This window comes from Anthonomus grandis, chromosome 22, assembly GCF_022605725.1.
Source record: "Anthonomus grandis grandis chromosome 22, icAntGran1.3, whole genome shotgun sequence".
NCBI classification, from domain to species: Eukaryota; Metazoa; Arthropoda; class Insecta; order Coleoptera; family Curculionidae; genus Anthonomus; species Anthonomus grandis.
The window spans coordinates 17,584,343-17,603,107 of record NC_065567.1 but is presented as its reverse complement, the minus strand read 5'-3'; the positions used below and the strand labels follow the sequence as shown (position 1 = coordinate 17,603,107).

The following is an 18,765-nucleotide window of genomic DNA, read 5'->3' as shown; positions in this document are numbered from 1 at the left end:
CCCGAATTTAAAATGCCACGCCTTATTTCAGGTGAAAAATGTCCCACAATCATATCAATAATTTCTGTCTCTGTAAAAGATTGGGTTAAATATCCCGCTTCTTTAATAATTTTTAAAAAATAATCTGCCTTCGAACCCTGTTCATAAGCACCGTATTTAATCCTGGCCAACGTTTCCCTCTCTTTTTCCAACCCCCAATAACGTTGTAAAAAGGCACTCTCAAATTCATTAAAATCATTAAACTTTTTTATTTCCACCCAATCCAAGGCAGAACCCCTCACCGCATTAACAGCAAACCACAACTTTTTTTCGTGAGGAACACCGGCTTCTTGAAACAATTATTTAATTTTTTTATAAAAACAACCGGGTGCAATGAACCACCTGGTGAAAAGAACAAATTTTGCCCCCCTAAATCTTTCCAAACCGAAATATACCCTCTGTTAAAGGAAGATTCCTGACATGTTGAGCCCTGAGAGACATTTAACTGATTCAACTCCTCTGTATTTTGCTTAGGTTCGCCCAAATCTGTTTTTAAACTTAGACTCATATTAGCAAAATTCTGATCCAAGTTTTTACAAATACTACTACTTAAATCTCGTTGAAAATCTTGGAAACAAGCCCTCAAAGCATCCGTAATACCCCTGCTTAAATTCTCTACAACATCAGACAATACTCTAGGGTTATTGCCCTCGGTATCGCCCTCATCCTCAGCTACCCCAGACAAATCTGAACGCGACATCTCTACAATACACTTTCCTATTCTAGGCATGCAAAATTAAACTATTTTTTTATAGGTATTACAGGTAGACACTTTTAGCAGCGAAAATAACTGTACATAAAATAAATTGTATGACAACAATAACCTCAAACTGTTTATTTTGGAAAAAACTGCCTCTAGTTGAGCGCCATATGCAATTGACTCCTTACACTTCGGAGCCGTGGGTATATAATTTTATAAATAAACAGTCATCAGTTCATGTAAAGTTTTATTAACGAAAACTAATTAAAGGTAATCCTTAAAACTATGAGCGTCTCAACTGTAATTCTACACTAACCTTACAGGTCCCAAGTCATTGTTTTATCTCACTCTCACTTTCCTCCAGGCTCCCAGGTTTAACTCCCAAAGAAATAGATGTGCTAAGCCAATAACGCCAATCTCGAACCAACGACGAGTTTATATTTTAATGACGGCGACGCCTTCTATATTTCCCAGAGTCTCAAACCAGTTCCCAAGCAGGTGAACAGCCCAAAAACAGTTGGGCCCCTCACGCGAAACCTCTCGCAGTCAACAGCTTTCTTCCTGTTCCCCTCCCAGCTCGTCGTCTCTCGATCGTATCTGGTTCTCCTTCCCCGAACACTCGCAACATACGGCGCAACCATGTTGCCGCTGTATCCGATAATTAGGGGACATATGTTACAACGCGCAAGTCAACAGTAAATTAATATTCACATATCTATTTTTTTCAGCGTCATAAAAGGTCACTGCAGATGGCGCAACAGGCATTTTGATAAATATTGCGCGCGAAGTCCTTAGGATCAGCTGATTCGTGGTGATTTGCGCATAGAGTGTCCACGTTTCTTGTCCCAAGACTCTAATAGGCTTTATAAAAACTGACTTTAAGACGAGAAGTTTATAGGAAGTTTAAATCATTTCTAGATACAAAAGTACTAAAGTATCAGAAAAAAAAGTTGTTTTTATAATAATAATACACACTTTTAAACCAAAATATATTTGACGTATTTAATCCGTGGCGTCCAAATATATAAAAATTAGCAAAAAAAAATGTATATTACTGCATTTTGTATATTACTGATTTTTTTAGTGAGCATTTAAACATATCTTTTCTGTTTAACTTTGTTTCAATATCTTGCAATATTATCAAGAAATAAAAATAAAATTATTCTGTATGATTCCTTAAAATAAAACATATTGTCATTTAAAAGTTGTACATATATGTTTATATGAACTTTTTGAATACTTGCAAACAAAATATTATAACGGTAAACTCTAAAAGCCCAGAAGAAAACACAGTACTACATAAACAACTCAATCCAAAATATACCTGCTCCTAATATTCGTATTTATGAATCACAAAACCGAAAGAAAAATTATTTTTCCGTATTTTATCGTTCATGGCGACAATGTGGTATTATAACAGATCGAAAACTGAAAACGGAAGTCATTTACTACCCTTCTTCATTAACTGGTATGAAAGAGAAAGAAAGAAAATACTAGTAACAATTTATTTATTTAAAAGTGTATATACTTTGGCAAAGTTCATTTAGTTACTGTGGCTCTATCTTTGTTTATCTTCTGTAATGCTAAAAAAGGGGGTCAGTATAGGAAAATGACTTGATATATAACAGGAAAGGAGAACAAGGTACATCCCTGAGGGACACCGGCAGTAATTTAAAACCTCTGCAAGGTGTGTCCATCAAGGTTATCCTTTAAGGATAACCTTGATTCTTGAGGAGGCTTTTACGCCAAGCCAAGAAATTTGGTGGCAAAACATAAGAATACATTTTGTTTAAAAGGTCTTCATGCCACACCCTATTAAATAATTTTGAAGTATCCAGAGCTATTGCACAGGATTCACCATATTTCTCGATAACCTCGGTCCAGACATGCGTGACATGAGCAAAAAGATCGCCAGTAGGCCTCTGTTTTGAAAACCATACTGACGGTCGCTAATGATTATGGTGGACTCCGGATATTTTAAAATTGTTGGTTGACAAGATTGTCTGTTACCTTGACGGTTGCCGAAACTAAAGTAATCGGAGGGTAATTAATAGTCATGATCTTTTTTCCTTTTTTAGGTATTGGTTGAATCCGCGTAAGTTTTCAGTCTCTGGGACAAAGACCTTTTCTGTATAAAAAAAAATAGTTTGCCAATGGTGGTATGAGCATGACCACACATTTTTTTAATACTACCTCTTGCATCAAAGACGTCTTTCTAGGTGCTAAGTCGGTGTTGCCTTGTGGGTCTTCGGTAGAGTTTGATGCAAACATCGGACCCAGCAAGTCTGCCTTTTCAATTGTAGTCATGGCAATCCAACCATCTTCCCTAATCAATGGTGGAATTTTTAACCTATAGAAGCCTTCTCAATTTTTTTTTGCTACAAACCAAAACAATTGAGGAGTATGTTCTTAACTCATTATATTTTTGGTCAAGTATCGATCATCTGCTTGCACGTATTTCTCAAAGCAACAAAATTGACAGGATTTTCAGGGCTCAATGGCACCAAGGCCTAGGTGCCTTTATCCAATCATTTAACCTGTCAGAAGATATTTCCAAGGTGTTCGTAATATAAGCCTCCATACCTACCAAACTCACTCCTGAAATTTCGCTCGCACATGCTGAAGAATCATTAGTTGTGAAACAGACACATTAATTTGTGATCTTATATGTTCCTAGTGATGCGCGTACAGTAACATTATATTAAGTCAGGATCCATCGCGGGAAATAGATCCAGGAGGCTAGCAAATTATTCCTGATAATAGGTGGTTTCCGGATAAGCTGCCTTAGTGGCTAAGTTCTTTACTTGGTGACCCTCATCATCAGTCCTATTAGAATACGCCAACAAGTTGTGATTGTGGACATTAAAGTCTCCTGCAAGAACATTTTCTGCACTTCGATAGTTTGCTTGCAGAGAAATAGCGACCGAAATTAATAAATTAAAATTAAGATTGCTCATTATGACGTTTTTTCATTTTTTTTTTCCTCTTTTATTGAAATTCATAATAAGACTCCCTCTAAATATAGCAGCCTTAAAGCTGAGTACTCCTCAAAGGCATAAAAAACGCAACTAAAAAAACTTAATTTGAAATATCCTCATTACCGCTGAAATTAATTCAGATTTTGTAAAAGAGAAAAAGTGAATATCCACTTACAGGCTATTACTATTCATTAGAACGAGCAACCTGAAAAGTCGGCCTTAATTATTACAGACAGTCGGTCGACAGTAAGGCAAATATTTCAGAAAAGTTCCGAACAAATGTTTTACAAAACTGTAGGAAACACCGGCTGAAATTTTTAACTTATTTGCTTAATATTTATGCCTTGGGTTGTTCGCAGAAGAAATATGTTCATTACGGTATGCAAAAGAAGCAACTGGAGGATAATGTTACGAATTATGTTAACTCTCATTTGAATATTTCATCAGAAGGTTGCAGCACAGCCTCAAGCTTAAACGCTAGAATTAAGATGAAATATAAATTTTTAACTCAACTTTCTTTTTTTTTAACTTCTTTGCTTTAAATTTGCTATTTTTGAACTGTTGGATTTTTACCTTTAGATGAAAAACGTATTTTACAACTAAAAAGTATTTGATTATAAAACTCTTCGGATACTATAAATAAATGTTTTAAGGCCTATTTATTATTGTATTTGAAAGAAAGAATATTGGATTTAAAATATTTTTTAAGGCTAAAATATTTTTTATATAGTACTTTTTCAATTTACACCCTGTAAAACGTCAGGTGGCTATGCTATGCCCATTGTTACAGTAACCCAACGTCAGTCTCGCAATTTTTACTGAGATGGAAAGCAATTTAAAAATAAATAAGTCTCATTCTCCAGTAAAATTACAGTTAAAAATCTATTAAAAAAGTTTTACAAATTAATAGAAATCCCTTGGATAATTTAAGAATTTATTTAGAAAAAAAAGTATTTAGAACATCTTAATAGAGTTTGTCATATGCTCCTTTATTTCTGTCTTGACTTTTAATAATTCTCATATATATTAAATATATATTACAAATATGAACTATATATAAGTCAATACCAAATATTAATTTCCAAATACAACACAACCACTTCTAGGGGCATTTTCTCTAAAACGAAGGATAAAACGCCTATTTTACAAAGGTCTAATCTGATTTATAACATTCCTTGTACAGGTTGTGAGGGTAGCTATATTGGACAAAGCACCCAAACACTGAAACAGAAAAAATAATAATTATACCTATTTTGTGTTGCATAGTATATATTATAACTAATCTGTTCCGTTGAATCTGCAAAAAAAAACCACCTTGTATGTATATAATATTGTTAGTTTCGTTTTATTTTATTATAATTGTAACCGTTAAAATGTAACGTTAACTTCCAATTTTTAAATTTTAATTTCCACATTGTAAGTATTTTATGACTTTTCGTTTTAATTGTGATGTTATTTTAAATTCTTGGACCATTTGAACATTTTAATAGTGTGTATTATTTTTCTTTTTATTTTAGTTTTCCTCCTGAAGAACCTATAAATTAGTAGCGAAATATAGAGGTTTTTTAATTAGAATAAAGGATTTATATTTTTAAATTTAAACAGACCGATTCCCAAAAATATCCAAACTACTTGTATATATATATATATATATGTATATACTGAATAATTTTAGAAAAAGGCATCTAAAAATAGATAATTAAAAAAAATTGTAGCGATATTCTTATTAAAAAGTGCACAGGTTCCTCGATAATACAGAAACTTTGGAAATAGGAGGTGCAAACGATGTCCTTAGGGATAAAACAAACGATATAGGTGTAAAACTTTTCGGTCCTTCGAATCTTTTCGGTTAGGAAAGTATCAGCTTGCTAAAAGAAAGTATTTCTTTTCTTTTAATTTTCCGAAAGTATGAGCCAATTACAACTTTTATGTGAAACTGGTTAGTAAGTCAATAAAAAGTCCTAAACGATCAAAAGCTTATTCATATTGACGTTTCCAACTCTTCCACTCAGGCTATCCAATAAATGTTTGAAACGAGAGTAAAACATCTTATTCGAATGAGAGTGTTTTTAGTCTGGCAATACACAATTAAGTTAATAACTTTCTCTCCTAAAACAGCGTTCTAATTAGCACCAAAACCGACCATCAAGCTCTTCCATAAACCATAATAGTGGTCAAGTAATCGATGTATCTCACCGCCATTACCTCGAGAACTATTAAATCAAAGTTTGAATTTATAAAATATTCAGTCAGTAGTGAGGTAAGCAGAAATGCGAAAGCGCATTTTCCTGTTCATGTAATTTAATCAATTTTGCACTTGGCTCACAGACAACTGGTTAGTTGGGCTAAAGTTGTGGAATAGAGTAAATGCGTCACATGGAACAGCTGATGGGGTATCCATAACATTGAAAGGACTGTAATAATATCGGAGGTTATATTAGTCTGCGGCGATCCCAAGTTTTGTTTTGGAAACCGAGCTTTTGCTCGCTCTAAGCCTGGACTGAAGCATCGTTTCTCTCTCGGCGTCTGCTACTATCTGCCTGACTTCGGCGCTCCGTCCCGGCATTCTGATTTCGGAAACTAATAAGGTTTACGGATTCTCTAAATTGGTAACGATAATTGATTTTGGTAACTCGTTACGGAATAATGTAGATTACCTTATAGCCAAATCCATTTTTATACTACCTTTTTTATTTAGTTAAAAATATGATGGTGGTTAAATATAATTAAGATTTTTACTAGAGGTATAATAAAAAGTAATAATGAATTAGTTACTTATAAAGTCTAATTTTATATTAAAAAATATCAACGATAGCGATATCAATATGCGTTACATGCATAAATTAATCTTTAAACTATTGTCTTTATATACTGCAAAATATTCTTAACTTTTCAGAACTTAAAGGTAAAAATCTAATAAGATCGTATAATCCCACACTGAGAGCACCTTATAACCTTTAAATGCTATTTTATGCTCTTAACATCGATTACAAGGAGAATAATAGTGAAAACGTCCCAGAAAGGCCTTTTTACCAACTGCATTTAACGAACAAAGCGAAAATTTCATCGCATCCTAGGAGATCGTGCAATTGCCCTTTTCCAAAAGATTTTCAGTATTTTTGGTTGTTTCTTGCGTGTTACTCTCTATGTTTAAAATTTTGAAGTTTTAATTGAAAGTATGCATAAGATAAAAGAAAAATGTGTATTGACTGATTCCGATTCTTGTTTATACTACGTCAAAGTACACATTATTAAAAAAGAATTGAATTCTGAAAATTACATATAAAAAACTACTGTTAAAACCTTTATAATAGATAGATAGAAGTTTTCTTCTGTAATATTTTCTTTTGTACGCTACTAGATCCTGTATACGTCATCCTATATGCATCATCTTTAAAATTAAATTCAACTGAACACACTTACCCAGTGACAACGTCCAGCTAAAGGCAAACAATTGAAATGTTTCATAAAATTATATATATTATAGTTAGTTTTTATACCAATATTAAAGTTTTAAGAGCTCTAAATTGCATCAGAAAAAATAGGACCAAAAATCATGACTGGGGTTGATATATAATATTGTACAGATATTTTGAAAAACTGAGATTACCAGTTGATTCTCCGTTAGTCCGGAATGACACAAGTGGCACAGCGCACGACGTCTCTGGAGATGCGAGGAAGATAATCGCATCTTCCGGAATCATGGTCAGCCGAGTATATAAGGAGCCACGTCGCCGGTGCGAGTCAGTTGATAGTTTAGTGCAGTGCAGTTAGAAAGGGGATATGGTAAAAATAAATATTTCCAATGATCGTATTTAGTAGTGTAAGGGTGTAAAAAAAATGAGTTGAGTATTTTTGTACAGTCAAGTATTTAATTCCCACCTTAACGAATGTTAAAAACATCGCATTGTTGTTAGGTGTGGGGTGTAAATTGGACGTCAGTTAACTAGGCATTGGTAAATAATAAATACCAGTCGACTGAAATAAATCAAACACATGGGTCAAATCCCAAACCAGGAAGCCTCTACTATCGCTGACGTCTCAATAAAAGAATGGATCTGTTGAATCCAACTTGTTCCAGAACATCTGTAAGATGCTTGAAATCAAGAATCAAGAAAACGAGAACTACTTTTGATGTTTGAATTTTGAAAGTAGTTTTGTCTCATAAATTATTATATTAAAGGTAACCAATTTTCTCATGTTATGTGATGGTTAAGTAGAATAATAACATTTGCTAGACTTTGCCATATTGATTTTTTTTAGTGTTACGTAATAAAGGCCAGATTTATTCAATTATTTTCTTTTTTAAGTACTGCATTACACTCGCAGTCAGATGACGTCGAACGAATGAATAGGACCATTAGCGGTATTTAGCCAAAGCGGTCTCTAGCCACCAAAGAAACTTGGAGAGATTTCTTTATTTCTTCTTGCTGGCTTACTGATCGGTCATCCATGAAAGCACAGGCGAGTCTACGGCTCGGATAGTAATGGGAAAAGAACTCGACAACTTCCCATGCGATCTGAAGTTTAGCCAAGAATTGTCGCCAAGAACCGATCTTACCGGGGAGAACTATGTTAGTGAGCTGCGTAGGAGAATGGATCTCATTCACGATCAAGTATGAATTTCGATTCAAGATGCCACCAATCGAATGAAGGGCGCATACGATGTCAGTGGCTTGGTTTGGCTTTATGACCTAAGAGGCGGAAGAGTCTGACACCAAAAATCCTGGGCTATACAAAATTCTGGAATCCAGATTACAAAATCTGCCAAGGGATAAAAATCGAGTCATTCACTTCTACCAACTGACTTCTTATCATGGAACCTACGAAGATGCTGAGCTGCGGCAAATCCAACCAGAGCTGGATTTGACATTCGATGAATTCATGATGCATCCTTCTAATTACCGTAAGAGTCGGTAAGGGTGACCTGTGAAGTGCAGCAAGCCCTGTTTACTGCTCCAGCAGTATGCTCTGTACAAAACTTAGCTAGAGTTTAACAAATATCTGAAGGAATAGCTAAGGTTTTCCATAGAAAGTTTGGAAGAATTTAAGAGCTGCGCGATTACAGGCGTGAAAGTTTTGGGGTGCTGTTATATTTATCAACATCGTTCTTTGGAAAAAACCGTTGATTGGTTCAGTTGCAAGAGGAGAACCTTCTGGTGATATCGATATCCACCATCTTTGGAATCATTTCAGGATGAAATTAGTTTAGAAAGGAGGCAGTGTAACGCTATTGGTAACGCCGAGAATACCAGCCGATTTTCCCTCATTCCGGAATAATATAAGTAAATAATGATGATATGATGAAATAATAATATAAGTAAATAATGATATATATACCGTATAAGATGAATAGCGTACGACGTCTCAGAAGACGCGTGGAAGATCAGCTAATCTTCCGGAATTATAGTCAGCCGAGTATATAAGAAGCCGCGCCGCCGTCAGTTGACAGTTCAGTGCAGTGAAATTAGGAATATTGCTACAAATTTCAATCGGACATAAATACGATGAAAATAATTATTTGTAGTAGTAACTGTGTAAATAAATCAGCTAAAATTTTTTGTATAATTTTTCATTTAATTCACACCTTAACCAACGGTTAAAACGCTACAATATTATTGTGCGTCTTGGCAATCAGGTCATAGAAAAAGTCGAATATTATGTCTACCTGGGACATATTACTAAATTGGCTAAGGAAAATCAAACCACCGAAATTCACAGATGACTCCGACAAATATGGGCAGCCACGGCCATGGTAGCCACACACAACTGTCACATACACTAAAGGATAAAAATTTCACAAGTAACTTGAAAAGAAACGTGTTCAATTCCTCTATACTCTCCATTATAACTTACGCAATGGAAACAACTACGCTTACTATCATATCAGCTTATACACTTAGAATAATGCAAAGGGCCATCAATGATGATCAACCGAATGATGTTAGGACTAAATCTGAGGGACCATATTACAAATACAGAAATTAAGTCGAGGATATCATAACACGTGTAGACTGCACAAAAGTGTGTGTTTATAGAAAGAGTATTTTTTAAATCCGATCTTGGACTCAAATTTACCATTTAAATAAATATGATTAAAGAGGATCTTTGATTTTATGGATAAATAGGTTTCACTTATACAATATCACGAAAGTTTTACAAGACTAGTGTGCGATTGAAATAATTTTTGCGAGGCACATATAACAGTCTAATCTTGTACAGATGAAAAATCATTATTTTTTCATTATAAGCATAAAAGCATCGATGTGACGTCGAGAAAAATGATCTTAGTTAAACAACATGGATGACTATATTTTGACCCTAGGAAAGCAATTGCAGATAGACTGCATGAATAAGACTTTCGTTTTTATCCACACTGAATAAGCATAACCTACATCAAAGTAATTTGTGTGACCTGTACAAAATTTTAATCAAAATAAACTAAGTAAGGAATATAATAGTAAAGAAGAGATCGCAACATAACTTCTCGGTCTATGGTATACTGATAAATATCATACAAAAAAAGAGATTACGTTCTAAAATATGGGATGCTCTGGTACCTAATAGTAATATGGACGGATTGGAGCTTTGACATTTGGGTTAGAGTATGTAAAGATATAAAACTATTTATTGACTCACAGTATTATTTAAAATTCGTAAAATTTACGATAAAGATTATGTCAAAATTTTAATATTACATGTTATTTTGTATCCATTTCTATCATATTTTTAGCTTCTCACGGTATACTCAGCTAAGTACATTGAAACGCGTTTTCGGTGTATTTCGCCTAGAATTTATATATGATGTTCATGAATGCATAAATCTAAAACATCCAAATGTTTCCTTAATAGAAACAAAGAACTACGATGGAAAAACAATTTGATTTGTAAATCCGAAGCACTCTGTGTAACAAACATAGACATGGCAAGCCGCAGCCGAAACCTCATATATAGAACCAGGTTCGGCGAAGGGCAGAATGTGGAGTCCTTTTGTTATATGCGGCCCCATCAATAATTAATTGAAATAGGAGACTGTAATGCGACGCGCCATTTTGCTACACACCACCATCATTTAACCGTGATTAATTGATTCCGGTTAATGGTCAAGTGGCTGCTGGCCTAACTCTAAAAACCCTCGTAATTCGAAAAATGTAGACACAATCATTTACACCAACAAAAATCATTAACTTTTTTACCTCGAGCACTTTTTATATGTGCTGTGCTCAATTAAAATGACGATCATTTGGTTTAATTGGTTTAAAATTTTAGATTTTTTTTTATTTATTTTTTTATAGTTGCATGATAATTTTTCAATATCAATACGTATATTGGAAAAATAAAACTTATATATTTTAAATATGTAAATTCTTAATATTACTAAAGAAACCAGGAAAGATTTCTGTTCGGAACACAAATGCCTACTGTACCTATGAAAGGGATTTGATTAGGTTTTTTATCAGTCGTTCCGATCCCCAATAAAGAAGTTACTTTACTTTCGAAGAAAACCGTTAAGTTTTAGGGAGCATTACTGGAAATTTATTCGAATTTAGATTGTAGCTTTGGGAATATGAAAAGCACATAAAGATATCGAACTAAGACAATACGTTTTCTAAATCTCAGTCATACGGGAAATCGAATATCCCGGGGATATAGTTCATTTTTAATTATAAAAACGATAAATGTTTATGACTCTTATCTTATCAAACACTGAATAGGATTTTATTAGTGATAAGTACTTACAATCTACACTAACTTTAATCCTCTTGCTTACTGTGGGAGGAACACCGTTTGAAGCAATACAAAGGTAAGCTCCCATCACGGACCTTGAGACTTTAGTAAGCTCTAGTTTTTCTCCTTCAAATGATTCAACTGTAAAAGAAAAAATCAAATTATTCAAAATGAATTTTTGTTAATGCATGCCTAATACAGGGTGTTAAGTGATACCATTATTGCTGTCTCGGAGACGGTAAGAGATACGATATCAATTAAGTTAGAAAAAAGTGGCATATTTCTTATTTTCTAAGAATGAAGTCTGGATATTTGAGTTTTACTTCTGCATAATGGTAGGCCAACTTAAATTTAAATCATTAAATTAAAATGCTTTAATTTAATAATTTTTAAGGTTTAATAATTCGAGGTTCCTTGTTTCAAAATTTAAACTGGTATCGATATGAAAACATAAAAAAAGGGTGACACTGAGTTTCAAGTAGATACTTTTCTAGTTATTAATAAAATAAATGTTGGGCATTTTTTACATTTTCCTTTATACAAACTGGACATACCACAAACCAAGATATGCGAATTGATCTAAACATACTTAAGTCCCAAAGTTGAGTTTGTGAGATACAGGGTGTCAAATTTACAATTTTATTTCCTATTTTTCCTTATTGATTCTTCTAGAGGGCGACACTTACGGCACTATCTCGGTAAATAACTTATTATGAAAAAAAATTTTATGCTACTCTGTATACAACATCATATTTCCAAACCAAAAAATCATATTTCCTCGTATTTCCGTAAATATTATGTGTACCATGATAATAAAACATTTTTACAACATAATAATCACATTGCTTTGGATAATATCTGAGTCGTTTTGCTATGGTTTCTAATGTTTTATGGTTTCTAATTTCTAATGTCATAATTTAGAATAATATTATCATAGGTATTAATATTACCATCATGGAGTATGCGTTTGTTGAATATTCTGATATGCATTTAATGGAGTGGCATGATGTAATGCTTTAAAAACGCTGACAGATTCTCTAATAGACACCTGCCTAATTCAATGAATTTTTAACGTATTTTTCAGCAATTACGAAAAAATGGAAAGATATGATTCTAGCCTAATTTTTTATCAAGTTTTGAGCATTAAAAACAATTTAGATTTTAGGTAGTTTTGTTCCAAATATGGGTTGACAAAATGGAGCCCCCAGGACTGAAGTTGAACAAAATGTTTTAAATGCTGTCAGTAAATACTATTTTTCATCTGCAAAAAGTACGTACATCGCTTAGACGCGAATAATTACCACGCGAGGATACAATTTTTTACATGGCTCTCTTAAGGAAGTTAAAGAACCACGACAATGGATTTACTTCATTAATATTATTTTCGGATGGAGCAGGATTTCGAAGGGATAGTCCACATAACTCGCATAACCTTCACATTTATGCAGACGAAAATTATCATGCAATAAGACCTTGTTTTATCTAATCTATCTATCTGTCTTGACCTAATCTTGGCCGGCTAGATCACCAGATTTAAATCCTATGGATTTTTCTTTAGTGGTGATTTAAAACGATGCGTTTACGACACGCCAGTGAAAACTGAAGGTGATTTTTGACAAAGACCTTTTCACCATATCTAGGAAAACAAACTTAACATCTAAATGCTTTGGAGAGTATTTTCTTTTATTAGTTTCCTTGATATCCTTATTTGTTACTGTTAGAAACGATAGCAACACTAGTCTGAAAAATACATCAATTTTCTACTCTACACTGTCTAACGAAAAGCCTTGATTTTGTCTGTTTGCCTTTAAGAAGGCCTAATATAGGCCGAACGTTGGGAATAAAGAAAAAAAGATTTAGACATTTAGGATTTTACTTGCTCGTTATATCTCTAGACTCTTGCTCGTCAACGGAATAAAACAAATTAATTTCTATATTTTCTCCTTTTTCTTGGCAACAACTTTTTTTTTAACTAACCGTAACATCGATTCACTTTTTTAACTACAGATTATATACTAAGCCATCCTGATGTCAATGTCGTTTGTTGAAGCTTTTGCTGCATACGGTGCTTTTTAAGACCGACATACATCTTTTTTATTTAAAAAGTAACCAATGATTAAACCAACTTATTACAGTGGTGACCTCGAGGATACTTCTAATCATTAACCAACATACCTTATTTCACCTATCTTAATAATGCACATTTATTCACAAAGATCAGGTTGATTTGCAGTCAAATTTGTGTTATGCGATTGGAATGTTATTTTGTTGAATTCTCCAGCCAAAGATTGCAATGTATAGTTCTAGAAATACTTAACCATTGCAGGATTACTCAGGATTTTCTGCTTAGTCTTATTCATATTTGGTGTAAAATGAGCTAAAGCACGTAAATAGGTTCTTGGTCGTTTTATTTCATTTGAACGTGATTTTTATTTGCATTTACTCAAATTAAATTATCCATTTGATGTGGATACAACAAAGTATGAAATAAATAGATTAAATGAAATGTTGTCTTACCTTGATATGTTTTGTTAATTTGGATATTTGTATTGTCATCTCTCTTCCATTTAATTTTAGGTTCTGGAGATCCAGTTGCTCTGCAGACAAGTGTCTCGTTTGCTCCCTCGCGAACTATGACGTCACTACTGCTAACAGAGTCGTCAATGTTTGGCGGGACTGAAACAAGTAAGTGATATTAAAAGAGGCACAAAAATAAAGTAAATGACTGCAGTTACAAATGCCGCTTTTTATTGTTATTTTAGGAACACTTGGATGCACAGATTAATTTACATATACTCTATATAAAACATATAAACTCGTACATTTACGACATAAATATAATTTTATCCTTAATACAATATCAACAAAACCGTATAAAAAAAATTAAAAAAATGTGCGGCTGTACATAACCAAAATGTAACGAGCCCATTGTGGTCATGCAAACAAACATTTAGATTAGCCCTTTATAAACTCTGAAATGAAGAACAACAACTGGAAAGGCCAAAAAGGTAAAATTTCCCTAAAATCAACTCTGGCTACATTATGGTTTTCGACCCCCTGTGTACGTGTTGTTTGTCTAGGTCGAGACGTTGTTTTACCGTAAAGAAAGGCAATGCTCAGTGTGTACTATCTTTGAATCAGGATTTTGCGCTTTCAACCTTGTGATTAATAATTCATACCCTATCTTAGTTAAGCCAACAAGTCCGCTGCATTTTCCTAATTATGTTCCTATTCTAGGAACAATGTTAAGCTAAAAGTTGGAAAAGCTTAAGAGTTAAGGGAACATTTTGTGAGTTCTGAGCAAGGACACTTTACCAAACAGTCTTTAATTTAATAAAAATTCTATTAGAAACCCTAAATGTCAGTTTTATGTGAAAAATCTAAAATTTCCTCTTAAACGTTAGATAGTTAAGTTAAATTTATTTTTAGGACGTGAAGCTGCCAAAAAACTTTAAAAGGAGAATAATCCAATAAAGAAAAAGTACGTGTATTATAGCCCCTTAAAACTTCGGAGCAACGACAAAACGACCAAAAATTTGCATTTACGAGGCGGACAAACACCAAACACAATCTCTTTAAATGGATGTTTATATTTTTTTCTCGTTTTTATCTGCATTAAAATAATATCGGGATATATGTAAAATATATTTTTAAAAATCGGTTGGAATTTATACAATATTAAAAAAAAGAAAAGGAAATATTAGCTTTTACACACAATCGATATAAAAATATATTAGTGCACCGTAACAGATCCGATTAAAAGATATTTGTGCAAAGTAAATAAAATTAATTTGTGCAAAGTAAACGCTGCGTTATATAACCGATTCTGCTACTGGCAAAAGCGGATAATTAGGTTTTATTTTATTTTTAAATATATGTTGGTTAGAGCAAATTCCCTTGCAAATATATTTTTACAATGTTATAACAATTTAATTTACCTGAATTTTCGTGTTTATGATGTATTTTAGTTTGATATAATTTATTGTGTTTTTATGCAATATGAATATTGTTAAATATTATTTAAAGGGCTATATTAATAACATTTTTATGACAAGCTCGTCTTTCTTTTTTATCTTAGTTGCTGACTGATTTAATAAATAAACATATTTATTTAAATAATAATAAATTAAAAACCATAAGCTGAGTCCAAAATTATATAAAAAGTCGATTCTCCAATTTACTTGAGAGCAATGAATCTCAAAGTTAGACAAACACAATAAGTTAAAAAAAGAAGGCCAGAGACAGGCGTTGCAGACTCACACACATGACTTTACATACATTAAAAATGCGGGACTGGTTTTGTAAAACGAAAGTTTATAAAACTTTTAACTTTATTATCAAACAGTGCCTCGCTTCGTTGAAATTTTGCTTCGCTCTAACTCTAAATTCGATCAAAGTAGGTTTTAGCGGGGATTTGAGGATTTAAACGTGCTAACGTCGTGTAAATTTATTAGCAACCATTGCTAATTTTCAACGTACATTTTAGGCTCAATAAACTTTGTATTATATTTTTATCGGCAATAGATTAATATTTTTAACATTAAAAAATGGAATAATTTATTAAGAAAAATATAATTTTAAAAAGGCATAACTTAAATGAATATGATGGTGCTCTCCCTTTTTATTACGATTTTAAAGTTCAAGATAGACCTTTCATTCAACATTATAGAATTACGAAGTACTATTAAAAACTAATATTTCTGATAAATAATATAAAATAATATAAGCGTTTAACTCATTAAAATAAGAGAAAATCTGTCTAAATTATTAAACGAAACAATTTTATAATATTATTGACAATAAAATAATACGTAAACTCTATCCCTATAAAATATTTTAAATCCATTGTAGTACCAGAATGATTAATCTTGATGATAAAACCAAACAGTTAAGGTTAATAATTTAATTAAAAATAAATAACCACATATAAATATAATTGTTTAACCAAATATACAAAACACTAGTATTGCTGTAACCAAATATAAAAACTAGAATTTTTAAAAAGTCATAAATGGATATGATCACAATATTTCTTTTTAATTAAGAAAATAGATATCTTAAAAGACGTAAAAGTGATTTGAATATATTCAGTAAGAAATTGTTTAGTAAAAAATATACACACACCGATTTTTTCATATATTAAATGTTTACTAACTAAAAAACAAGCTAAAAAATTTCCTAATGTAACTTTCTTCATCGTACAAACATAAAAAATAATTAAGTTATGTTAAGTGAAATGTAGGGTATAAATAGAAGCATCTATCTTAGTTTAGGAACCAATTTACTTTTAAAAGTGCCTAGCTATAAAATAGTCACATGCGATGAAGCTGAGCGCTATAACGGTAATATATGTGCATGATATTTGTTTGTTTCAACTGAATTTGGGTTTTTTGCACTAGCTCGCTGTTTTATTAGCTAGGAAATATTTATGTTTTTAGCTGGCTGTTGCTCTGTTAGGACACGTTGCTTTTTATCTCGGTACGTGCTGCAAGAAAAATTATTGCCGACATGATTGTTTTAACGTTTATTTTTTGCTGTTAATTTATTTTACATTATGCTAATTCGTTTTATCTAAATATGTGTTTGTTTTACCAATTAACTCCTTAGCAGCTTTTATAATGTTTTACAGAGTGTTTGGGAGATAGTATGCCACACTTATTATATTCTTTTAGACTTAAGAAAAGTCTAGAGCTTGCTGGGACCACCAACTTATATTAAGTTATTATATTTTGTTTGAGTATTAATGATAATCCTTAAAAGCCGATAAAAGGCTTATCATTCTGTTATTTTTTGATGATTTAAAAAAAAAATTAACTTTAAACTTTTAAGTCCAACAATGAAGTATTTTTTAAAATTTTAATTAGGGAATTATTTCCATTTATCTAGTATTAAATATTAAATATAATATAAAAAATCTGATGCAATAAATGAGTTTTATACTTTTTATTTAAACTGGCTTCAGCGTGCATCGGACATATAGATTAGTTTACTTTTATATCCCATAAAGGCTACGAGAACTTAAATTGGCTTAATAAAAACATATCTTCCCTCAAAGTGGCTAAAAGTAGACTCTAGAGAGGTAAATAAACGAAGACATATTGCAGTACAAACGATATTGGGATTTAAAATTTATTTTAAATATATTCAAGCCAAATAACAACTGTCATTGACAACAGAGGGAGAAACGATAGATTTATACTGGCACAAAGGTCTGACAATAACTAGGTTTAAGGGAATTTCAGCTATCCCACAGATTTCAATTATAATCCTAAACCTCAATTCCATCAAATGTAATTGACCAGGTAATAGGTTTACAGAAAGCTTCACCTTACAAGCGAAAACGACTGAAATTCCTATTTGTCTTCACCAGACAGTCTGAATCATTTTGTCCCTAATTATTTATTTGTTTTTGCTTCCTTTAATACAAGCCGATAAATCGATCTAATTCTATTAAAAGTAATGACATTTAAAACAAAAAGTAATATATCGTTGCAAGTTTTGGCTGTTGAGAAATACCCTTTTTTTTAATATACTGTACTAATAAAACAATCTAGTGTTTTAAGTTCGATCGTTGAGTGAAATTACATTAGAAAAAAAAGTGAAGTTAAATAAGGCAAGATGAACCCATGTTTTACAGCTGCCAACGTGTAAAACATTTTATATTTCCATTATATGTATTATAGTGTTTCATTTATTGACACGAATGCTCAATGGTTCAGTGCCATATGGCCGACGTAACATAGAGTTCACTAGAACCGTTCATCGTAATGATGGGAGGACAGTATGAAGCAACACCACAACTAGGACAGAGCGTGCTGAACCCCACGCCTAAAATTTGCAAATGTCGGCGGAGTCTACAGTGACCTGTTAGAACTCCAGTCAGGTCTACTATAATCTCTCTGTGCCGGGACAGCAGCCGATATCTTAGTTTTCTTTGGATTTAATAGCAGCTCTTTGTCCTGTCAGCAACCGCTGTTCCTTGTCCAATTTAAAGAAAATTGTCGTCTTTTCCTATGACCAGTTGTCCAAAATATGGAAAATGGTCTTTGCCTGCTTAACTTGTCCTCGATCGGGGTCGCTACGATACACTCCAGCCTCTGTGTGGGGTATCATATTTGCAAATCCTTTCGAGATCAAGCCTTTGTCTTTGGTCATTCTTGAGGTGATGAATATATATCCTGCTACCCCGGGTTGAATCCTCTTAATCCATAGTGGGAGTTTCAGCAATCTCAGAAGGATGTTCAGCCAGCACTTGGTATGATTCTTATCGCACCTATAATGCAGTTACCGGTTTTTAAGCATTTTATGCCTTTTTTGTTG

General features: G+C 32.7%; 1 protein-coding gene across 2 annotated transcripts in view; it reads right to left on the bottom strand.

The window, feature by feature from the left end:
* LOC126748374 (neurotrimin-like) overlaps positions 1 to 18,765 on the bottom strand; it is a 353,177-nt gene that overhangs the window by 96,221 nt on the left and 238,191 nt on the right. For both annotated transcript variants that reach the window (XM_050457564.1, XM_050457563.1), the window contains exons 4-5: positions 13,963 to 14,121; positions 11,458 to 11,586 (exon numbers count right to left, since the gene is read on the bottom strand). In XM_050457564.1, coding sequence (XP_050313521.1) covers positions 11,458 to 11,586; positions 13,963 to 14,121 — 288 coding nt within the window. The remainder of the gene's footprint in view (positions 1 to 11,457; positions 11,587 to 13,962; positions 14,122 to 18,765) is intronic.